The following is a 23,455-nucleotide window of genomic DNA, read 5'->3' as shown; positions in this document are numbered from 1 at the left end:
CAGTTTGTTCCGCCCTGCGGAGAGGACGGATTTGTGGCAGCGCCAATGAGCTCGCAGCCTGGGGGAAGGCTCGGTGGAGTGGCAGCCCGCGTCGAGGCGCCGGCTGGGGACTTCGAGCCCCGGGTCTTCAGGCGCCGGTCCAGCCCACTCGGAAGGGGCGGGCTCAGGTGCCAGACGGAATTTGTGAGTGGGTGGGCGGTACACTTTGGTATCTAGCTCCCTCAGGGGACGGAAAGTCGCGTCCTGAGCCACTGGAAGGAGCGGGGACTACGACCCTCACAGGTATGGGCCTTGAGAGGGTGTGCGAGGAAGAGGTGGGGTAAGAGCGGCTGGCTCCAGGGGGTGCGCCCCGTTGGGGACAACTTCTGTCCTCGGTTTGAAGTAGGAGCTGTCTTCGTGCGGGGTCTCTCGCTCTTGTCCGTCCAGCCTAGCTCCCCAACCCTAACGCCCCTTTGTCAAAACTCCCCTGCTGCCCGAGACCCGGCACCTAGCATTATTGCATTGGTTTGATGTCCAACGTATTTGCCTATGCACTGCATTATTTTTTGAAAGATTTATTTATTTGAAAGTCTGAGTGACAGGGAGAGAGAGATTTCTTCCATCCACTGCTTTACTCCCTGAAAAGACTGCAACAACCATGTTTGAGCCCCTGAATCGTGGAGCCAGGAACTCTATCCAGGATTTCCACGTAGGTGGCAGGGGCCCAAGCACTTGGGCCATCCTGGCATGCTTTTCCCACGGGGATTAGCAAGGAGCTGGGTTGGAAGTGGAGTAGCCAGGACCAGAACTGGCGCTCTGATATAGTATGCCGACAACACAAGCAGCATCACTCACTGCACCACAACTCTGCCCCTGCTGCATTATTTTTGATCCTTACCAAAAAAGTGTCCAGAGATAGATATTTTTTATCATCTTTGTTGCATAAAAAGGTACAAAGAACTAAAGTGCAAAATGATATGCTTAAGGGAACACGCAAAATCCATTTCATTTCAGAAAAGTTTGTTGAGTGCAAAATATGTGCCAAAAAATGTATTACAGTCACTTACCTCGATGTTTGCAATCTGGGGAGATCAGGTTTTGTTTTGCTTGTTTGTTTTCATATTTAAATCTTGTTCCTTTAATATAAGCCTTTTAGTTCCTCCAGAATAATGACCTCCTCATTGTTTAAATTTATTATCATTATTTAAATTTCTTAAAAGCAGTAGAGATGCATAGGTTAAAAATTCAAACTTTACTGGAAGAATTAAAATGAAAATTAGGAGCTTCTGCCTGAGTTAGAAGGGCAGCTGGTGTTAATTCATGCATTGTAATAAAAGCAGGTGACATTTTTAGACCACAGATGTGCCCGTTTATTCAGTTCTGTTAGGCTCAAGCTGCAACAAGAAGTAAGTTTTAATTTCCTGAAAAGATATAAGATGGCTGTGGCCACAAAAAGGTGGGGGGAAATATACAAGGCACAACCTGTTCCATGACAAAAAGGAGTTTCAAGTGAGATTTCTGAGTCTTCCCAAAGTTGATAATCCATATGGAGAGCCGAGATTGAATGAGGCCATAAAAGTGTCCGAGTCTAAGAGACAGAGTGGCAAAGTATTTAACATTCTTCCACCGTGGAATTTGTCCTTCCTACCTGGAGGGCAGTTTGAGGAACATTTATTTGATCTCCAAAAAGATTTCATCCCCTAAAACAGCACCAGGCCAGCAGGGATCATGCTGTAATAAATACTTAGGACTGACATCGATCTTTACTCCAGTATAAACACATATGATCACAAACAAATTCAAAATAAAGAGGGTGTGAAATGAGACAGTAGGAATATTAATGTTTCTTGAGGGTGGATGATAAGTACATGGATGCCTTGTACTATTTTATTTAAATTGATGGGGCCAGAGTTGTAATGCAGCAGGTTAAGCTGCCTCCCCCAACACCTGCATCCTATATTTGTGCACCAGTCTGAGTCCTGGCTGAAACCCCGTTTTGATCCAGCTCCCTATTGCTGCACCTGGGAAGGCAGCAGAAGATGGACCAGGTACTTGGGCCCTTGCTACCTACATGGGAGTTCCAGGCTTCTGGCTTCAGCCTGGCCTAGCCATGGCCGTTGTGGTCATTTAGGGAGTGAACTGGCAGATGAAGATCTCTGTCTCTCTCTTTGTCTCTGCCATTCTGCTTTGAAATAAATAAATGCTTAAAAATATTTTAAGTTAGTAATCAATTTATCCTGACTGGACTTTGCATACCATACACACGTGGGGCAGGTGTTGTGGTGCAGCAGGTGAAGACGCTGCTTGCGATGCCAGCAGCCCACATCAGAGTGCTGGTTTGAGTGCCGGCTGCTCTGCTTCTGTTCCAGCTCCCTGCTGATGTGCCTGGAAAGGCAGCAGATGATGACCCAAATACTTGGGCCTCTGCCACCCACATGGGAGACCTGGATGGTGTGCTTGGCTCCTGGCTTCAGCTGTCCCAGACCTGATTTTCTGAACCATTTGGGGAGTGAGCCAGCAGATGGGAGATCCCCTACTCTCCCTCTCTCTTACTTTGTCCTTAAACTAAGTAAATGTTTTTAATATATATATACATATGCTGAAACATCACATAGTACCATAAATATGTTCAATTTTTATATGTAATAAGTATGATTTTTACAATTTAGTCCTGCAAAAAACTCAGTTGGAATCTTGCATCCTTCCATCTCGAAGCCCAGATGGCACAGTGGGAGATGCTGCAGGATCTGGACGGCCCATATCAGGATCTGCTACACCAGCTGTACTCACATAGCCTCCTGCCAGTGGACATTCGACAGCACTTGGCTGCCTGGATTGAAGACCAGAACTGGTGAGAGTTTCAGTAGGTTGGAGGAGATAAAGGAGGGTTTTGTTTTTTTTTTTTAAGACTTACTGTATTTATTTGAAAGGCAGGGTTAGAGAGAGAGAGATCTTCCATTTACTGGTCCACTCCTTAAATGGCTGCAATGACTATGGCTGGACCAGGCCGAAGCCAGGAGCTGGGAGCTTCTTCTGGGTCTCCCACACATGGATGCAGGGGCCCAAAGACTTGGGCTGTCTCCACTGCTTTCCCAGGCGCATTAGCAGGGAGTTGGATTGGAAGCAGAGCAGCTGGGACTCGAACCAGTGCTCTGATAGGGGCTGCCACAATGCCAGCCCCTGTTTCTTTCTTAGGAGTGCCTAAGATCCTGGAGATGTCAAAAGCAGGAAGAGGTTGGGAGGGTTCAGGGCAGAAGCAACCTTGTGGAGACACTAATGCTGTTCCTGGCCCCCAGGCGAGAAGCTGTGCTGGGCAACGATGATTCTAAGGCTACCATGCTGTTCTTCCACTTCTTGGAGCAAGTGAACTTCGAGTGTGGCCGCTGCAGTCAAGACCCTGAGTGCTTGTTGCTGCAACACAACTTGAGAAAATTCTACCGGGACCTTCAGGTACTGGGAGAAGCTGAGACTATAGGGTAGGACTGGAAGCCAAGTGTAGAGTAAGGTTTGGGGTATAGCATGGTACCTGGAAGTACAAAGAGAAGAGCATGGATCTGGGGAAAGAACACAACATGAAGTTGGGGAATCTGCGACAGAGGCTAGATGACACCATCGGGAGGGTGGCCGGGTTTAGGAAACCCAATGGTGAAAAGGGAAATGGCCAGGACCCTGAAGGAGGGGGAACTACAGGGGACAGTGTGGGGAGGGTCAAGGGTGGCAGGACACTAAGAGGGGTCGAATTAGATTATTCCTTCCTCTTCTCCCACCCTAGGCCTTCCCCAGAGGCCCTACCCAATTGGCTGAAATGATGTTTAACCTCCTTTTGGAAGAAGAAAAAATTCTGAATCAGGCTCAGAGGGCCCAGATGGTAAGAACAATCTGCTGGTGGTGTTGGAAGCTCCTGGAGTAGGGAGTGACCGTGAGAAGGACTCTTAGAACAGGATTCCCCACTATATTCTGTGGTATAGTTTCAGGTCTGGCCCTCAGGGCCCAAAGGTCGGAATTGAAATATGCTCAGTCTCTTGTTTCAGGAGCCAGGCCAGCCGGCTCTGGGAGCACCTGTGGAGAGCCAGCAGCATGATATCGAGTCCCGGCTCCTGGATTTGAAGGCTATGATGGAGGTTGGTCAGTGTGGCAAGAGACGGGGCAGGCAGGGCTTATTCTGTGGCCTCCCTCAAAACAAGCCTCAGTGGGACCCCATCCCCTCCGCAGAAGCTGGTGAAGTCCATCAGCCAGCTGGCAGACCTGCAGGACGTCTTCCGCTTCCGCTACAACACACAGGCCCAAGGTCGGGAACATCAGATGGGGGAGAACAGGAGGGGAAAGCTCCAGGGAGTCAAAGTCAACCTTGACTCTTAAGAGGTAGCCAGAAAGTAGAGGGGAGAGAGCCCCTTGACTGACTCTGGCTCCTGTCGTTCAGGGAAGGCAGCCTGTTCGGATCCTCATTGGAACAGACAGCAGCAGCTACTGCAAGAAACCCTCAATGAACTGGACAAAAGGAGAAAGGTGGGCGGGGGGGGGGGGGGGGGGGGCAGGACACTGAGAAAATGGGAGGGACCCGGGGGCTCTTGGTCCTGGCTGCTTCTTCTCAGCATCCCCAGTTGCATGGTGGAAGCTTCAGGTGAGAGGCACTCGGCACTCTTGCTGTCTCTCTTCCAGGAGGTGCTGGATGACTCCAAAGCACTGTTAGGCCGACTGACTACCCTCGTCGACCTGCTGCTGCCGGAGCTGGATGAGTGGAAAGCCCAGCAGCAAAAAGCCTGCATTGGAGCCCTCCAGCAGCCTGGGCTGCAACAGCTGGAGAAGTGGTGAGATGCACCTCCCCAGCCCTGGTCCTTGCCGTGCAAGTTGTAGATAGCCCTGTATGTAGCAGATGTCGCCCGCTGTTCTCTGCTCCCCACAATGATCCCAGCTCACTGCAGCTCTACTCCGCCCTTCACCCTCACCACCCAGGGAGCCCACAGCTCAGTCCTTGCTTTGGTCAAAGTAGTGGATTAATCCATAACCTGACTTTTTTTTTTTTTTTTAAGATTTATTTTATTTATTTGAAAGACAGAGTTAGAGAGAGAGGTAGAGACAGAGAGAGAGGTCATCAATCTACTGGTTCACTCCCCAGATGACCGCAGCGGCCAGAGCTGCGCCGATCTGAAGCCAGGAGCCAGGAGCTTCTTCCAGGTCTCCCATGCGGGTGCAGGGGCCTAACAACTTAGGCCATCTTCTACTATTTTCCCAGGCCATAGCAGAGAGTTGGATTGGAAGAGGAGCAGCCAGGACTAGACCCAGCACCCATATGGGATGCCCGTGTTTCAGGCCAAGGCGTTAACCCGCTGCGCCACAGCACTGGTCCCTGGCTTCTCATTTTTTAAATCACTGCCTAAATAGATTTTCTTTTTTTTTTTAGAAGATTTATTTATTATTGGAAAGGTAGAGTTACAGAGAGGCAGAGGCAAGAGAGAGAGAGAGAGGTTCCTCATCCGCCAGTTCACTCCCCAAGTGGCCGCAGTGGACGGAGCTATGCCAATCCGAAGCCAGGAGCCTGGAGGTTCTTATGGGTCTCCCTCATAGGTGCAGGGACCCAAGGACCTGGGCCATCCTCTACTGCTTTCCTAGGCAGAGAGCTAGACTGGAAGTGGTGCAGCCGGGACTTGAACCAGCACCCACTTGGGATGCCAACACTATGGGTGGTAGCTTTACCCACTATACCTCAGTGCTGGCCCCTAGATTTTCTATTTTTTTAAATTCAGTACAGTGAATATAGGGGTATTTTTAAAATTCATGGAAAATGGAATTTGTGTGTGTGTGTGGAGACATTTTTTTAAAAAGATTTTATTTTATTTATTTGAAAGAGTTACAGAGAGAGGTAAAGACAGAGAGGTCTTCCATCCGATGGTTCACTCCCCAGATGGCCACAATGGCCAGAGCTGTGCTGATCTGAAGCCAGGAGCCAGGAGCTTCTTCTGGGTCTCTCACGTGGGTGCAGGGTCCCAAGGACTTGGGCCATCTTCTACTGCTTTCCCAGGCCACAGCAGAGAGCTGGATCAGAAGATGAGCAGCCGCGACTTGAACCAGCGGCCATATGGGATGCTGGCGCTTCAGGCCAGGGTTTTAACCCGCTGCGCGATAGCGCCAGCCCTGGAAAATGGAATTAAAAGAGCAGTTTTTAGGGGAGACCTAATGGTTAGACTACCAGTTTGGATTCTGTATTGGAGTGTCCAGGCTTGAGTCCTGATTCCAGCTTCCTGCTAATGCACACCCTGGGAGGCAGTGATGATGGTTAAAATAATTGGGTTCCTGCCATCCATATGAAATAGTCTGGATTAAGTTCCCAGCTTCTGGCTTCAGCCTTTGCCCAGTCTTGGCTACTGCAGGGAGAGGCATTTAAGGAGTGAACCAGCAGAGAGGAGCTCTGTCTCTCTATTCATCTCACTCTAGTATCTATTGCCTCTCAAATTAAAAAAAAGAAAGAAAGAAAAAAGAAAAACAAGATTATTTCGGTGCATAAAATTTTGAGATGCATGCTTTTTTTTTCATTATTTACGTTTCCATAACTTTGGGGGGTGTTGTTGAGTGGCAGAGACAGATAGAAAGAGCTCCTATCTGCTGGTTCATCTTCCAAAAGCCTTTAGTGGCCAGGGTTGGGCTGGTCTGAAGCTGAGCACCTAGAACTTAGTCTAGGTCTCCATATGGGTTACTAAGGATCCAGTTGCTTGAACCACCACTGCTGCCTCTCAGGGTCTGCATTAGCAGTAAGCTGGAGTCAAGAGCTAGAGCAGAAACCGAACACAGTTTCTGATGTGGGACGTGGACCTCTTAACCACTAGGCTAAAATGCTCACCCCTCCGGAACTTTCTGAAGACCCCTTGTACAATCCCAAACAAGAAAGTGACCTGTTATCTTACCACCCAGATGTAGTTCATTAGAAATCGATCCATGTTGTTCATGCTATTTTGAAACCTGTTAGTTTGTTTTAACTTAGCAATATATTATGATATTTATCACATTACTTCTTTTTTTTAAGATTTATTTATTTATTTGAAAGGCAGAGCTACAGAGAGGCAGAGGCAGCAAGAGAGAGGTCTTTCATCTACTGGTTCACTCCCCAGTTGGCCACAACGGCCAGAGCTGTGCTGATCTGAAGCCAGGAGCCAGGAGCCAGGAGCTTCCTCCAGGTCTCCCACACAGGTGGAGGGGCTGAAAGACTTGGTCCATCCTCTACTGCTTTCCCAGGACATACCAGAGAGCTGGATCGTAAGCAGAGCAGCCAGGACTCGAACCGGTGCCCATATGAGATGCCGACAGTGCAGTTGACAGCTTTACCCACTACACCACAGTGCTGGCCCCATCATGCTCTCAGTGCCAGCCCATACATACATTTAGGTTATTTTCTATTTCTTACTATTTTATTCCTATTAAACTATTTTATAGTAATTTTTTTTTTTTTTTTTTTTTTTTGACAGGCAGAGTTAGACAGTGAGAGAGAGAAACAGTTGAAAGGTCTTCCTTCTGGCCGGCGCCGTGGCTCAATAGGCTAATCCTCCGTCTAGCGGCGCTGGCACACCGGGTTCTAGTCCCGGTCGGGGCGCCGGATTCTGTCCTGGTTGCCCCTCTTCCAGGCCAGCTCTCTGCTTTAGCCCGGGAGTGCAGTGGAGGATGGCCCAAGTGCTTGGGCCCTGCACCCCATGGGAGACCAGGAGAAGCACCTGGCTCCTGCCTTCGGATCAGCATGGTGCGCCGGCCGTAGTGCACTGGCCACGGCGGCCATTGGAGGGTGAACCAACAGCAAAGGAAGACCTTCCTCTCTGTCTCTCTCTCTCACCGTCCACTCTGCTGTAAAAAAAAAAAAAAAAAAAAAAGGAAAGGAAAGGTCTTCCTTCCGTTGGTTCACCCCCCAAATGGCTGCTACGGCCAGCGCACTGCACTGATCCGAAGCCAGGAGCCAGGTGCTTCCTGCTGGTCTCCCAAGTGGGTGCAGGGCCTAAGCACTTGGGCCATCCTCCACTGCCTTCCCGGGGCACAGCAGAGAGCTGGACTGGAAGAGCAGCAACTGGGACTAGTATCCAGCACTCCAACCAGGACTAGAACCTGGTGTGCCAGTGCCACAGGCGGAGGATTAGCCTAGTGAGCTGCAGTGCAGACCTATAGTAATCTTATAATATGTAAATAAATCACTATTATATCATTCAACAAGTTTGAAAAATACCTACTGTAAGGTCGCCACAAAACACCAAACACAGATTAAGGGAAAGGTTTATTGTCAGGTAAGGGAAGCCCGATGGGCCAGGAGGAGAGGGCAAGAGAGTTAAGAGAGAGAGGAATCAGGAGAGAGAGAGCATGCATGCTGGAAGCAGGTCCTGTTAAACCTTTGCCAGGGGACAGGGAAGCAAATCCCATTAGGGTGTGGGGTTGGAACTGACATTAGTGGTTGGGCCATGGGGCTTGGTGACCAAGGCCAGGGATAAGATGGCGCCCGGGGCATAAATGGCACCACAGATAATAAGACTTTGCCATTTTACTAACACCTACACTTAAAAGTATTTTCTCATAAGAAAGTTCATTATAATTCAAACTTTTAAAAATGTATCAGGGGCTGACATTGTAGTACAGTGGGGTTAAGTCACTACTTACGATGCTGGCATCCCATATCAGAGTGTTAGTTTGAGTCCTGGCTGCTTCACTTCTGATTTAGCCTATTTTTTTTTTTTTTTTAAGATTTTATTTATTTGACAGGTGGAGCTAGAGACAGAGAGAAAGGTCTTCCATCTGCTGGTATACTCCCTAAAGAGCCACAACTGCTGGAGTGCAGGGTCCTAAATACTGGGCCATCTTCCACTGCTGTCCCAGGCCATCAGCAAGGAACTGGATCAGAAGAGGAGCAGCCAGGACACAAACCAGAGCCCATATGGGATGCCAGTGCCACAGTTGGAGGCTTAGCCCAATGCACCACAGTACTGGCCCCTAGCCTACTGTTAATGCAGACTGGGAGACAGCAGGTGGTGGCTGAAGTGCTTGAGCCCCTGCCACCCATGTGGGAGGCCAGGAAGGAGTTCCTGGCTCCTGGCTCTAGTCTGGCCCAGTCCTGGCTGTGGCAAGTAAACCAGTAGATGAAAGACCTCTGTTTCTCTGCCTAAAAAATCAATAAATATATTTTTAAAAATAAATAGAAATGTACCACAACTGTCCATGTAAGTTGAAAACCAGGTACGCAGCCAGCGCTTAAACTTCAGTTGTGAGTGTATCTATCCGTATGGGGTTGACAAACTGCAGCCTGCCTGTTTTTTTTTTTTTTTTTCTAAGATTTAATTATTCTCTCTCTCTCTCTCCCTCCCTCCCTCCCTCCCTCTCTCGATCTGTCTTTTCCCCTTTCTCTGTAACTCTGCCTTTAAAAAAAAATAAATCTTTTTTTTTTTTTTTTTTGATAGGCAGAGTGGACAGTGAGAGAAAGGTCTTCGTTTTCCGTTGGTTCAGCCCCCAGTGGCCGCTGAGGCCAGTGTGCTGCGGCCAGCGCACTGTGCTGATCCAAAGCCAGGAGCCAGGTGCTTCTTCTGGTCTCCCACATGGGTGCAGGGCCCAAGGACTTGGGCCATCCTCCACTGCACTCCCGGGCCACAGCAGAGAGCTGGACAGGAAGAGAAGCGACCGGGACAGAATCCGGTGTCCCGACCTGGACTAGAATCCAACGTGCCGGCGCCGCAGGCGGAGGGTTAGCCTATTGAAAGAGAGAGATCTTCCAATCGCTGGTTCACTCTCCAGATGGCCGCAACTGCCAGCACTGGGCCAGGCTGAAGCCAGGAGCCAGGAGCTTCTTCCTGGTCTCCCTCCTCTACTCCTTTTCCCAGGCCATTAGCAGGATTGGAAGTGGAGTAGCCAGGATGCTTTCATATATCCCATGAAGCCCGTATGGGATGCTGGCATTGCAGCATCAGCTTTACATGCTATGCCACAATGCCAGCCCCTGAACACACTTTAAAAAACTTATTTATTTGTTTGAAAGACAAGGTAACAAAGAGGAAGACAAAGAGAGAGAGAAAGAGAGAGAGAGGTTGGTGCTATGGTACAATGGGTTAAAGCCTTGGCCTGAAGTGCCAGCATCTCATATGGGTACCGGTTCTAGTCCCAGCTGCTCCTCTTCTAATCCAGCTCTCTGCTATGGCCTGGGAAAGCAGTAGAAGATGGCCCAAGTCCTTTGGCCCCAGCACCCACTTGGGAGACCCGGAAGAAGCTCCTGGCTCCTGGCTTCAGATAGGCACAGCTCCAGTTGTTGCAGCCATCTGGGGAGTGAAGCAGCAGATGGAAGACCTCTCTCTGTCTCTACCTTGCTCTGTAACTCTGTCTTTCAAATAGAATAAAATAAATCTTAAAAAAAAAAAGAGAAAGAAAGGTTGATTGATTTTCCATTTGCTGGTTCACTCTCCAAATGACCACAATTGGCATTCTCAGGAAGTCCATGAAAGGGTTGCCCACATGGGTGGCAGGGGCCTAAGTATTTGGACCATCCTCCACTGCCTGTCCAGGTGTGTTAGGGAGCTAGAGCAGAGGGGACTCAAACTGGTACTTACGTGGAATGCCAGCATCTCAAGCAGCATATTAACCTGCTGTGCCACAATGTTGCTACTACCTTCCAAATTTTTGTTTTAAGATTTATTCAGTTTTTTAATGTTTATTTACTTGAAGTTCAGAATTACAAAGAGAGGGACAGACGTACAAAGAGATCTTCCATTCACTTCCCAGATGGCTGCAACAGCCGGGGCTGTGCTAGGCCGAAGCCAGGAGCCAGGAGCTTCATGCAGGGAGCAGGATCAGGAATAGAGCAGCCAGGACTTGAAGCAGCGGCTGTTTGGGATGCTGGCATCGCAGGTAGCAGCTTAACCTGTTGTGTCACAACACCAGCCCCTATTCATTTATTTGAAAGCAGAGTTACAGAGAGAGGGAAAGAGAGATCTTCCTTCTGTTGCTTCACTCCCCAAGTGGTTGTGACAGTCAGGAGTGGGCCAGACCAAAGCCAGAGCCCTGGAACTCTATCCAGGTCTCCCATGTGAGTGGTAGGGGCCCAAGCACCTGGGCTGCCTTCCGCTGCTTTCTCAGGTGCATTAGCAGGACTGGATCAGAAGTGGAGGAGCTGGGACTCGAACTGTCACTCATATGGCATGTCGGGGTCATAGGCAGCTGTTTAACCCAGTGTGTCACAACACCAGCCTCCCAAAAAATGTTTTTAAAGGTAGCTCCAAACAGCCTCCCAGAAAAGTTGTCCAATCTATTTTATCATATGTAGTATATGATTGTTTTCCTGTTACAACATTGCTTATGATTATTGTTACTTATTGTAGAGACAGTAAAGTTCGGAGTTAAAAGTATGGATTCTGCAGCCTGTCTGCCTAGGATCCCATAAAAGCTTTATCCCAGGGTCTGTGCTGTGGTGTAGTGGGTAAAGCCACTGCCTGCAGTGCCAGCATCCCATATGGGCGCTGGTTCAAGTCCTGGCTGCGCCACTTCCAATCCAGCTCTGCTGTGGCCTGGGATAGCAGTAGAATATGGCCTGGGTCCTTGGGCCCCTGCACCTACACGGAAGACCCAGAAGAAGCTCCTGGCTCCTGGCTTCAGATTGGCCCAGCTGTGGCCATTGCAGCTATTTGAAGAGTGACCCAGTGGATGGAAGACCTCTCTCTCTTCTCTGCTTTTGCCTCTCTGTAACTCTGTTTTTCAAATAAATAAATAAATCTTTAAAAAAAATCTTTATCCCTTACTATTGTAGTTTTAAGGCCTTGAGCAAGTCACTTAGCTGTTCTATACCTCAGTTTTATCATCTGAAAGATGGAGAAAACTTACAGTACCTAGCTCATAGGATTGCTGTTAGGATGAAATCCATTAATATGTATAAAGTATCGGGGCCAGCGTTGTGATACAGTGGGTAAAGCCGCCACCTGCAGTGCCGGTATCCCATATGGGCTCCGGTTCGAGACCCGGCTGCTCCACTTCCAATCCAGCTCTCTGCTATGTCCTGGGAAAGCAGTGGAAGATGGCCCAAGTCCATGGGCCCCTGCACCTGCATGGGAGACCTGAAAAAAGCTCCTGGCTCCTGGCTTTGGATCAGCCCAGCTCTGGCCATTGTGGTCATTTGGGGGAGTGAACCAACAGATGGAAGACATTTCTGTCTGTCTCTGTCTCTACCTCTGTGTCTCTGTAACTCTGCCTTTCATATAAATAAATAAATCTTTGAAAAAAAAGTGCTTAGTATAAGCCATACATAGCAAGTATCATATGGAAGGTAACTGTTATGTGATAAGCCTTTTATCGGTTTTATTTGTTTTGAGAATGGCTTTGATCTTCATGTCTGGGTGTAGGAATTATACTGAGTAATCTTTCATATGCTTCCAGAGTTCTTTGTCCTCTTCCCCCGAGTTTCTGACTGCCCTGATAGTTAGAGGTGAGCTCCAGGAAACTCAAGGGTTCCCTCTCCCTGGGTTCTGTCATCCAGGTTCACAGAGGGAGCCAAGCTGCTGTTTCACCTGTGGAAGCTAACTAAGGAGCTGCAGGTGACCCACCTGGTTACCTACGAGAATGACCCTCTGATCAAAGGTGTAGACCTGCAGAAGTCCCAGATCCTAGAACTGCTGAAGCGTCTGCTCTACAGGTCTGGAGGCCAGGGCCGGGTCTGTAGGGAGAGAAGGAAGCAAGCGTGGGAGCCACGCTAACAGACCCTGAGCTGTGCCTTCTCTCCATGCCCCTCTCCAGAGCCTTTGTGGTCGAAACCCAGCCCTGCATGCCCCAGGTTCTCCATCGACCCCTCATCATCAAGACAGGGAGCAAGTTCACTGCCCGAACAAGGTTAGCTTTTCAGAGCTCAGTCCTGCTTCCTCTTCCCAGCCCCACTGCTGGGCAGCTCCAGCTTCACAGATTTCCCCCACTCTCGGCCCTTTCTTCTCCCTTTCCCCTCGATCTACCCACCCTTCCCCGTCCCTGCCCTCATCTCTTTCAAACATCTGGCCTCTCCAGGAAGCTCAAGTTCACCAGGTTCTCCATCTCCCCTTCCCCCCCAGGCTGCTGGTCAGACTCCAGGAAGGCAGTGAGTCCCTGACCGTGGAAGTCTCCATTGACAGGCAAGTCGAGGCAGGTGAAGGGTGGGTCCAAGCGGCGGCCAGACCGTGGGCTGGAGGGGTAGAAGAGAAACCCAGTCTACAACAGGGCCCTAGGGCGGTCTCCTTCCCCCTCCATTCCTCCCTCGCTGGAGTAAGAACGCATCTCTTTTGTTGAGCACCTACCATGTGACACGTGGCATGTCAAGTATTCATTTAATTGTCATGGCAGCTCTGTGAGTTAGCGTCACCAGTGCAGCATACAGACAAAGAAAGGGCTGCTGGAAGTCCACACAGTGAGCTGCAGAGTTGGCTTTGAGGCCAGAGACCACATTCCCAACTTTATATTCTGTGCCCATAAACCACTTCAACCATTTTTTTTTATTATTTCTTTTCAGGAATCCTCCTCAATTACAAGGGTACGTGCCTGACAAGGACACTGCAAACATGTGCGCAGTGCGGGGCTCATACAACCACGTTTGGCTGTCCTGGTGGGAGCACAGAGAGGAGGAGGGGGATTAGGGTGGGAAATGGACCGAAGGAGAAGGGGAGATCTGAAATGAAGTGGAACTTGGGTTGTTCTCCTGCCGAGTCTTCAGAGTGATTGTGCTCCTTGTCTCTGTATATCTTCTTCCCCCTGGAACAGCTTCCGGAAGTTCAACATTCTGACCTCAAACCAGAAAACGTTGACACCCGAAAGGGGGCAGAGTCAGGGCTTAGTTTGGGACTTTGGCCACTTGGTAAGATGGGTCAGCAGCTGGGACTTCTAGTCCAAAGGGACAGGGACTGGGGGCTGGAAGAGATCTTGAGGTAAAATAGGGGCTTCCAGGGACCCTGGGATCCCCACTGCAGCACTGCCTTTCCCCTCAATTCGCAGTCCCTGGTGGAGCAGCGTTCAGGCGGCTCAGGGAAGGGCAGCAATAAGGTGAGGCCGGACAGAGAATGGGGGAGGGGCAGGGAGAACTGGACGAGAGGCCTTCTGACCCCCGTGTCTCCAACTGTCCCAGGGGACACTGGCTGTCACAGAGGAGCTGCACGTCATCAGCTTCACGGTCAAATACACCTACCAGGATCTGAAGCTGGAGCTGAGAGTGAGAGCAAACGGAGGGCGGGGCAGGGGCAGGGGTCTGGAAGAAGGCCTAAGGAGGGATCAGGGGAAGCTGGGGGGTGGGGGTGGCTGTCACCCCCTGTCACTCCCAGAGGCCTGTGCCTGGAACCCTCACCTCCCTCCTCTGCAATCCCTGTGCCCTTCAGACAGACACCCTCCCTGTGGTAGTCATCTCCAACATGAACCAGCTCTCCATTGCCTGGGCCTCCATTCTCTGGTTCAATCTTCTCAGCCCCAACCCCCAGGTAGGAAGTGGGCCCAGCTCCCTACCTAGAGGGAGTGGGGGGGAGCTCGAGGGTGGGAGCTACTTCTGAGCCTCCCCCCAACCTCCACAGAACCAGCAGTTCTTCTGCAGCCCCCCGAAGGCCCCCTGGAGCTTGCTGGGCCCCGCTCTCAGTTGGCAGTTCTCGTCCTATGTTCACCGGGGCCTCAACCCGGAGCAGCTCGCCATGCTCAAGGACAAGCTGTTTGGTAGAGATCGCTGCCTGCCCCAGCCGTCCGCCCAGTCTCTCCCGGGCCCCCTGGCTGGGCCCCCCTTCTGTCCTCTGAACCGTCTGTGACCATCTACCCACAGGGAAGAGCGCTAGGAATGAGGACCCATTGTTGTCCTGGGCCGACTTCACCAAGGTGACTCCCCGCAGCCCAACCCAGGTCCCCCATCACTCCTTTCCCACGCCAGGCCATGGCAATCCCACATCTCATCCTGCCTTCCCGCTCCTCCTCCAGCGAGAAAGCCCCCCTGGCAAGATCCCCTTCTGGACGTGGCTGGACAAAATTCTAGAGCTGGTGCATGACCACCTCAAGGAGCTCTGGAAAGACGGGTACGGCCTTGGCCTTCCTGTGCACCCCCGTGTGGCCAATAGGTAACAAAGCGGTGCAAAGGCGCCCCCTGGCATCTCTTGGTGCCAGCAGTGCCCTCACAGCTACACCGAGGGGGGGGGGGCTCCATTGCAAGTGAGGGCACTGAGGTCTCAGAGGTGTAAAAGAGTCGGGGTTCAAAGGCAGGCCTGTGTGACCAAGCTGCCATCCCTCTGTGTAACCTCACTGACCCTACCCCCCTCCCTGGAACCCTGCGAGGGGGGTGTTGTCAGTCCAGTACTGCAGTTTAGGTGAGTTAAGAGGAAAGTGCACAAGGGACCGAGCTAGGGCCCAGACCTGAGGCCTGGCCCCTGTGCTGCGGCCGACAGGGCCCCCTGCTGGCTCCACCTGCCCCACCACTGCCTTCCATGCGCAGGCGCATCATGGGCTTTGTGAATCGCAGCCAAGAGCGCCGGCTGCTGAAGAAGATGGTGTCTGGCACTTTCCTTCTGCGCTTCAGTGAATCGTCAGAAGGGGGCATTACCTGCTCCTGGGTGGAGCACCAGGAGGACGGTCAGCCGCCCTGCCCTGCCCCGACCTCCCCGCAGCCTCACCCTTCTGCCCCCCAGCCTGCCCTTGACTTCTCTGGCTCTGTCCGGGGTTGGGCGGCCCAGGCACGGGAGCTCCCGGGCCAGGCCGGTTCCCTCAGGCCCGCCTGCTCCTGCTCCCCCTCCAGATAAGGTGCTCATCTGCTCAGTGCAGCCCTACACCAAGGAGGTGCTGCAGTCGCTCCCGCTGACTGAAATCATCCGCCACTACCAGCTGCTCACCGACGAGAACATCCCCGAGAACCCACTGCGCTTCCTCTACCCCCGAATCCCCCGCGATGAGGCTTTTGGATGCTACTACCAGGAAAAAGGTGGCAACCGATTTGTTTATTTACATATTTATTTACTCACATGTATTTAGTAAAAAGGCAGAATGATAGAGAGGGATTTCTGTTCACTGCTTCACTCCCCAGATGCCCACTAATAGCCAGGCCTGGGCCTGAGCAAAGCCAGGAGTCAGGAACTCCATCTGGAGTCTCTTATGTAGGTGGTGGGGCCCCAAGCACTTGGGCCATCATCTGCTGCCTTCCCAGGCATATTAACAGGGAGCTGGTTCAGACTGCAACATAGGATGCTGGCATTGCAAGCAGCCGCTTAACTGTGCTACATGGTGGGACTTGTTAACATACTTGATTACTAGATTGCAGGAATTCTCAGACATCATAAATCCAGCTCCATTTCAAACATGGGAAAATGATATCCAGGGGCCAGCATTGTAGCATAGTGGTTTAAGCCACCACCTGCAACACTGGCATCCTATATGAGCACTCGTTCGAATCCCAGCTGTTCCACTTCCAATCCACCTCCCTGCCATTGCACCTAGGAAAGCAGCAGCAGATGACCCAAATGCTTGGGCCCCTGCCATCCACATGGGAGACTCGGGTGGATTTCCATGCTCCTGGCATAGCCCCTGTCATTTGAACCATTTGGGGAGTGAACCACTAGACAGAAGACCAACCTGCTTTTCAAAGAAACCAATAAATCTTTAAGGAAAAAAAAAATGATACCCAGAGAAGTGAAGGGATTTGTTGATGGGACCCTGCTAGCCCACAGGGAGGTGTGACAGCCAGGACCACCTGTACTGGGAGACCTGTGGGCCGTGTGTGCACCCCACTGACCCCAACTCCTTGTATGGCCCTCACAGTTAATCTCCAGGAACGGAGGAAATACCTGAAACATAGGCTCATTGTGGTCTCCAACAGGTGAGGTGTGAACTCTGCCCATCCTCCTTGATCCTTTCAGGCTGTCAGAGCGACTCTAACCTGCCCGATTCCAGCCCTCCCCCTCTCCCCCCAGCAGGCTCCCTGTGCTGACCCACACTCTCCGGCCCTCTGGCTTTCTCTGGTTCTTCTAGTCTTTGTCCTCTGTTGTTTCTTCCCTGCTGCCATCCTCATATCTTCACAGTGGTTCCCCGGGAAGAGAGGCTATGCTTGCTGGTAGCAATGGTCGCCCACCTGATGCCAGGCGTAGTACTAGATGTTTTAAGAACCTTTGATCATTTAATCCTTGTGAGAACCCGTCAGAGCAGGTGGTAATCAGAGCCACGTTTATGGAAAGCTTCCTACACGCCAGCACCGGGCTGAATGCTTTGTGTTCACTTTCCCTTTCTCTTGAATCTTCGCCAGTGGTCCTGTGAGGTAGCCATTGTGATCATCGTTGTCGTCTGAGGAGACGGATGTTCGGAGTGGGGAAAGAGGCATGCCTAGGGCACGTGGCTACAGGTGACCCGGGTTCATCAGATTCTCCTGTCTTGGTGTTTGCAGACAGTTGGATGAGCTGCAGCCACCGCCACTACCACTGCCACTGGAGCTGGAGCCAAAATTGGAGCCGTTAGAGCTGGAGCCGTTAGAGCTGGAGCCGGGGCTAGCACCAGGCCTGGAGCTAGCGTTAAGCCTGGAGTTAGGGACCCTGCTGGAGACAGGGCTGGACCTGGGGCTGGAGCCCACGCTGGGCCTGGTGCCACAGAGCATGCCAGAGCCAGACCTGCTTCCTGACTCCCAGCCAGGGCCGGAGCCAGAAGCAGATCTGCCCGGCGACCTGAGACACTTGAACACTGAGGAAATGGAAAGTAAGTGAGGGGATGTGGCTAGGGCTGAGAGAGTGGCCACTCCGGCCTGCCCAGTGGTAGTCCCTCTGGCCTTCTCTCCCTTTCCCACCTTCCCTCCCTCACCTGTCACCGGTGCTGCAAGCTCCTCATTGGAGAAGGGCTCATTTCCGGGTCATACCTTTCATTAGGAAACACCCACGCCTTCCCATGTCCCCTGTTCCCCTGAGGTCCCGTCCAGGCCTTTTCCCACCATCCTCCCTCACTTTGCCTGCTGGGCTGGGGTCTCCCAGCTGAGATCGGGGCTTGACTTCTCGCTCTGGATCCTCTAGTCTTCAGAAACTCTGTGAAGATTGAAGAGATCATGCCCAATGGAGACCCGCTGTTGGCTGACCAGGACGCCACGGACGATACTTACATCTCCTGCCACAGCCACTTTGACTCCGATGGGCCCTTGGTTCCGTCTGACTACTAGGAACTGCATTTCCTCTGTCCCACATCTCTTGCTGCTCCTCCCCCCTCCCCACATCATGATGCTGCTCTCCAAGAGTGGGAGTGAGAGTGGGAGGTGAGAGCCTCACACGGACATGGAAGGGCACCCCGGGATCAGAGCAGATGCTGGCCGTAGTTCCTAGCAGGATCCCCGGGGCTACCTGCTGGGCCCGAAGCGTGGGCTTCTGGGGGCAGGCCAGGATAGTGGCAGGTGCTGGAAGATGCTCGGGCAGGGCTTCTTGCCAGCTTGGAAGGACTGTCGCATTGAATTCCAGGTAAGGCTGAGCTAGTGTACCCTGGCACCGGCCCTCGGCGGGGAGCACAGAGGCATAGCGGGACTGTTTTTCTGACTCAGCCCACCCAGGGAAGCTATACCCTGAGGACGGCAGTAGGAGGTAGCCCTGCTCTTCTCACTAGGCTCATCCCTTGCTCCGCCCCCTCAGCTGGCCACGTGCATTTCTCCCACAAGATGACTCAGCCAATCCACTGTGGCTGTGAAGCTTTGTACACTCACTCAAGTTGCTTAGTCTCCACTTCCCCAACACTTAGGGGACAGATTGCCACGGGAGGGCAGGGATGCCAGGAATTTAGGCATTGGTTTCAACGGCACTGGGTAGAGTTCAGGGATTTCTGGAAGAAGACAAGGGTTGGGTCTTACCTATTTTTCTACTACACTGTCATCCTCCTCCTTTATACACTGTTTTTACCTGAAGGGAAGGCTTCTCTTTCTTGGGAGTGGAGCTGGGCAAAGACCAAGTCCCTGGAACTTAGTGCCTCGAAGGTTTAACATAGACCCTGGACAACCTCACACCTCCGCCGCCCCCAGGGGTAACTGCCATTGTGCTAGATGTGCTTCTGGTGTAACTCGAGGTGGATGAAGGTGAGGCCCAGGCACGTGGCTGCTTCGTGTCTGCTGTGTCAGCACAACAGCCCCTCGAGGCCCCTCCCAGCAGCAAGAGCTAATAAACGTCATGCTGGCCTGGAAACTTTCATCTCTGCATGTCTTTACTTCTCTGCTCATAAAGGCCAATGTCCTGAGGCACATCAAGATACAGGAACAAGGTGGGCGAGCCGTGGCCTGTCTTCCACAAACCCCAGTATGCCCCACTCCTCACGGTTCTTCCCTCTCAGTTGGGAGCAGCTCCTCCTGTCCCTTAGCCTTGCTGTGGCTGTGACTACGTATGTGTCAGGGAAGAGGAAGAGTGGTTATTTAACTGTCCCACTGTCACTCTGCTGGTTGGTGGCAAAGCCAAGACAGGAACCTGGGGCTGGGCAACTCCAAAGCCTACATTCTCAATGCTGTGACTTTGGGGGAAAGGAAAGGAAATAACCACTAGCCCCTTCTCCTATTTTTTTTTCCAAAAATGTTTTGGCTCCCCTTGGGTAACCAAACTCTTGAAGAGGTCCACGGCTTTCCTTTATGGGAGAATCCTATTGGTTTGGGAGATGGACTTTCATCTTCCAGGAGCACCCTTCCTACTCAAAACTCAGCTCTCGGATCCCACAGTCCTCAGGACTCCTGTCTATGGCCAGATATACTCTTTTTAAAAAGATTTATTTGAAAGAGTTAGAGAGAGAGAGAGGGAGAGACAAACAGATCTTCCATCCACTGATTTACTTTCCAAATTTCTGTAACAGCCAGGGCAGGAGCCAGGAGTTTCATCCGGGTCTCCCACGTGGATGCAGGGGCCCAAGGACTTGGACCATCTTTACTGCTTTCCCAGGAACATTAGCAGGGAGCTGGATTGGAAGTGGAGCAGCCAGGATTCAAACCGGGGCCCATATGGGATGCCAGCATCGCAGGCAGTAGCTTTACTTGCTATGCCACAGTGCTGGCCCCTGGCTAGATAAATTCTTGGCCAAGAAAGCTGGGAAAGAGCCAATGGATCAAGAAGTGAGTGACCCCAGGTGTGCCCCCATTTCCTAATCTCAAGCTGTTCTATTTGCTCAGCCACACAGGGATTAATGTCAGAAAGATCCCAGTTTATGCCAGGGGCTCTGGAGAAAGTAGTATTTTATATGTTAGTCTTCAGAGGAGAAGCAAAGGATGAGAACTGAAGTCCCCCGGCCCTTCTTTCCCAGCTGAACCTAGAAATTAGACTCTCATAGGCACATAAATAAGTCTTTATTGGAAAAAATACATAATTCAGTATAAATATAATAAATAATCCTTGAACTGCTCCCATGAGAATAAATAGTCCCAGAGTTTCCCCTCCCACCTAATAAATACTCAGCTTTGTCATAAGTCAGCATCATAAGTCAGTCAGTTGATAAATTTTTCAACATTTGCAAGTCCACTGGAAGTGATGGACTGTTAGTGCACAGTTGTCTGGGGCACTAGATTTGTCTTGGCACCACTGAGCCAAGAGCTCTGGGTGCCATCCTCAAGCTGGTAGCCTTAGGGGCTCAGAGTTGCCGCTCCATGGGCAAAGACTCGGGCAGCCACGGCCAAAAAGGCCTGGAGGCTGCGAAGGATCTTGAAGCGGAGGAGGCGGCGCTGCCATGGCTGGCTGGGATGGAGGCTCGGGGTCTGCGGAGTCTCCCGGTGGTGACCCTCGGGCTGAATGGACACAGGACATGGTCAGAGAGGGCTCAAGTTCCTTAGCCCCGCAGCCTCTGCCTCTGCCCCCTGCAAGCCCCCATCCTCCAGGCCCCTAGTTCATACCTGCAGGAGTTGGCTGAGGCCCAGGAGAGAGGCGTGAAGCTGACCCACAGGGCCGTCAGGGAGGAGAGCCGGCTCCCCTGTGAAAATGTCTGAGCCCAACAGCTTCTCGTAAAAAAACAAACCCTGGCGGATCCTCTGCAGGCAGAACTAGGGAGAGAGGGGAGGGATAAATGAGGGCGGAACACCCTCTTCTTCCCCATTCGCTGAAGACCCACCCAGCTCCTCTCAGGTCTCAGACGCAATGTCTAGTTCACCACGGTGCTAGCACGTTCCCAGCCCTCTCTTCCGCCTGGCCCAGGCTCATCTGAGTGGTACCTGAGTGTTGTCCCTTAGTCCCTGGGGGTCACAGCCATCTTCACACTGGATATGGGGGACATCGTCACTGGTAGTCTCTTCATCTCCCTCTTCTCTTAGTAGCTCCTGGAATGGAGGAAGGGAGAAGGAAAAACAAAGAATAAGAACTCATGTACCGCATCTGGATCTGCAAGTCCATGAGCCCCCTCTAAATCCTGTTGGCCTTCAACCCTCCAGCTTCTACCTAAGGCCAAGAGTGTCCCACTGCAGTCTTGAAGCTGGGGGAGACTCCTGTTTGGTCCCAGAAGCTGTCACTCACCATGGGTCCCATCTGGGGATGTGCACTCCAGGCCAGTGTGCAGAGCTTCTGGGAGAGCTGCTGGCACTGAGTCCAGGCGGGGCTGCTGTCCCCAGGCACAGCCCGGCCCTGAGCAGTCCAGAGCAGCAGCAACAGCAGCAACCCAGCTTTGAGCCCCAGCATCCTGTTGCCTGCTTCTCAAATCGGGTTGGCTCCGGGATTGCCCCAGTCCTTAGGGAATCTCTGCCCACTTCCCCTTGCTCTGAGCCCGATGCTGTCTGTCTTGAGCTGCTTCCTGTTGTTTTTCTCCCTTTGCCTCAGAGTCTCTTTTTAAGGTCCCCACATTGCAAGGCCCGCCCTCCGTCCTAGCAGGTGACTCACAGCAGGTGGGATTCCCCTCTCTGCATCATCCTCTGTTTGTGGAGAGCCCAGGTATGCAGCCCAGTGGCAGGGCAAGTGGTGTGGTGGCTGTGGTTGGAGGTCTGGAATGGGACACACGTGTGTAGTGCTCTTCAGGAATCTAAGTGGCTGTCAAAGCGTGTGTGTGGCGGGGAGGAACGAACATTTAAATCACTCTGGTCTCAAGTTCCTTCCTGTGTAATCGTCCCCTGATCTCTCTGCCTCTCAAGGTTGTACCACTACCACACCCTAAACCTAATTTCCTCACTTCCTCTTGCTTGAGAAAAAAACAAACAGAGAAGCACTCAGTCATCTCCCAACGGGATGGTGAGCTCAGTTGGGAATGAAATTTGGTTCCTACCTCACGCCTGCTATCTAAGAATTAGGGAACTTCTTTTTCTCCACCGGAAACAATGTTATTTTCATGAGACTCCCTGGTTTCCTCGAGGAGGGGAGGGAACGTAGGAGAAGATGCTTTGTGAGTTGGGAAGCCACGCAAGTGGTCTGATTTTGCCCTCCTGCCTCAGGCCTCTTTGTGTGACATTTGGAGGGCTCCTGTGGGGAGCATCTGATTCTTCAACCTTCATTGCCCAGGATTTCAGGGGAGGGTTTTTCAGGATACCAGTGTAAGCAAGACCAGGGAGTCTAACCTAGATTGCCAGTCCCCAGTCCCTTCCCCATGGCTAAGAAGCCTCGGAATTCTGGGTAGCTGAGAATGCACGGTGTCCAGGACCCTGCCCAGTCCTTCGCCTATTGCATCTGTGGGTAAAATCCGCTGACCGATTTCATCACCTCCCTGATGCAACGTTCAGCGAAACAACTGCTAGTGGAAGGCTGGGTGTGGGAGTGGAGGGTGGTCCAAGGCTGGGGCTGCCCCAGCCCTGGTGGAGGGTTCCAGAACCATTTGGACGTCAGAATGAGGCTCTGGGTGACCACACAGCTGGCTCTCAATGCCTTCCCAAAAGGCTGACCTTTTGCCCTCTGTGAAGGTCTCTCTTCCCTCAGACCCATTCAAAACTGCCCAGTGAAACTTCTGGTGCAAATATTACGAGTCTGGCAAATCCAACGTTTGGATGAAACATTTCTAGCAACAAGTTAGCTCAGTTTGGGCAAGAAAATGGTTTGCCTTTCCCTACATAAAATGCACACAAATGAAATCAGGACATTAGAAGGAGGGGCGTAGGGGACTTCATCTCAAGTTATGTAATGTCTCCTATGCTTTTCCCGCCCCGTCCCCACTCTGGGAGCCCTAAAAGACAGAAGATGAAAGGTGAAGAGGAGGGGGAGGAAGTGGAGCCCTAAGGGACGAGGTGAGAGGGACAAGGGTGAGCTGGAGGCTGGGGCTCTGCCCTTTGTTTCACTTCCTGCTGCTGCAGGAGTTCAGCAGGAGCAGGGTTGATGGGGGTGACTGTGGGACTGTTGTGTGAACAGGAAATACTTCCAGGATTACATCTGACCTAGAGCTGCAAGGAGCACTTGACGTCAGCTGAGCCTCAACCGCTATGCAAATCACATTCGCAAGACACTCCTAGGTAGGCCTTTCCGGCTGGATCACCAGATTCCAAATCCGGCTGAAATTCCCCTAGGTGGTTAATACCAATGGCTAATCCAACACGCACTTTAGGCCAACTTCTTGGTCTAAGCACTTTTCAGGTGTTAACCTATTTCTCACAGCAAGTCTGCAAGTTGGATATTGTCAC

General features: G+C 51.7%; 2 protein-coding genes across 5 annotated transcripts; one reads left to right on the top strand and one right to left on the bottom strand.

The window, feature by feature from the left end:
* Positions 1-57: 57 nt before the first annotated feature.
* On the top strand, positions 58-19,085 carry STAT2 (signal transducer and activator of transcription 2). Of its 4 annotated transcripts, none has more exons than XM_051832745.2 (24): positions 58-282; positions 2,695-2,830; positions 3,276-3,429; positions 3,752-3,847; positions 4,011-4,100; positions 4,192-4,267; positions 4,400-4,485; positions 4,639-4,787; positions 12,452-12,607; positions 12,709-12,801; positions 13,014-13,073; positions 13,448-13,468; positions 13,696-13,789; positions 13,927-13,974; positions 14,057-14,140; positions 14,304-14,402; positions 14,493-14,628; positions 14,732-14,784; positions 14,884-14,978; positions 15,392-15,528; positions 15,692-15,874; positions 16,708-16,765; positions 17,327-17,631; positions 17,940-19,085. In XM_051832745.2, the coding sequence occupies exons 2-24, from the start codon at positions 2,700-2,702 to the stop codon at positions 18,080-18,082; spliced, it is 2,547 nt and encodes an 848-aa protein (XP_051688705.2). In that variant the 5' UTR covers positions 58-282; positions 2,695-2,699; the 3' UTR covers positions 18,083-19,085. The 4 variants fall into 4 exon arrangements, with proteins under 4 accessions (XP_051688705.2, XP_051688706.2, XP_051688704.2 ...); XM_051832746.2 differs by having other exon boundaries at positions 69-282; positions 2,700-2,830; XM_051832744.2 differs by having other exon boundaries at positions 69-282; positions 2,649-2,830.
* Positions 19,086-20,207: 1,122 nt separating this feature from the next.
* IL23A (interleukin 23 subunit alpha) lies at positions 20,208-21,663 on the bottom strand. Its single transcript, XM_002711079.5, has 4 exons — positions 21,378-21,663; positions 21,080-21,184; positions 20,765-20,911; positions 20,208-20,659 (listed from the first exon to the last, which is right to left on the bottom strand). Exons 1-4 carry the CDS (start codon positions 21,537-21,539, stop codon positions 20,498-20,500), a joined length of 576 nt encoding a protein of 191 aa, XP_002711125.1. The 5' UTR covers positions 21,540-21,663; the 3' UTR covers positions 20,208-20,497.
* Positions 21,664-23,455: the final 1,792 nt, after the last annotated feature.

This window comes from Oryctolagus cuniculus, chromosome 11 (assembly GCF_964237555.1).
Source record: "Oryctolagus cuniculus chromosome 11, mOryCun1.1, whole genome shotgun sequence".
Taxonomy (NCBI): domain Eukaryota; kingdom Metazoa; phylum Chordata; class Mammalia; order Lagomorpha; family Leporidae; genus Oryctolagus; species Oryctolagus cuniculus.
This window is presented reverse-complemented; position numbering and strand designations above follow the sequence as displayed.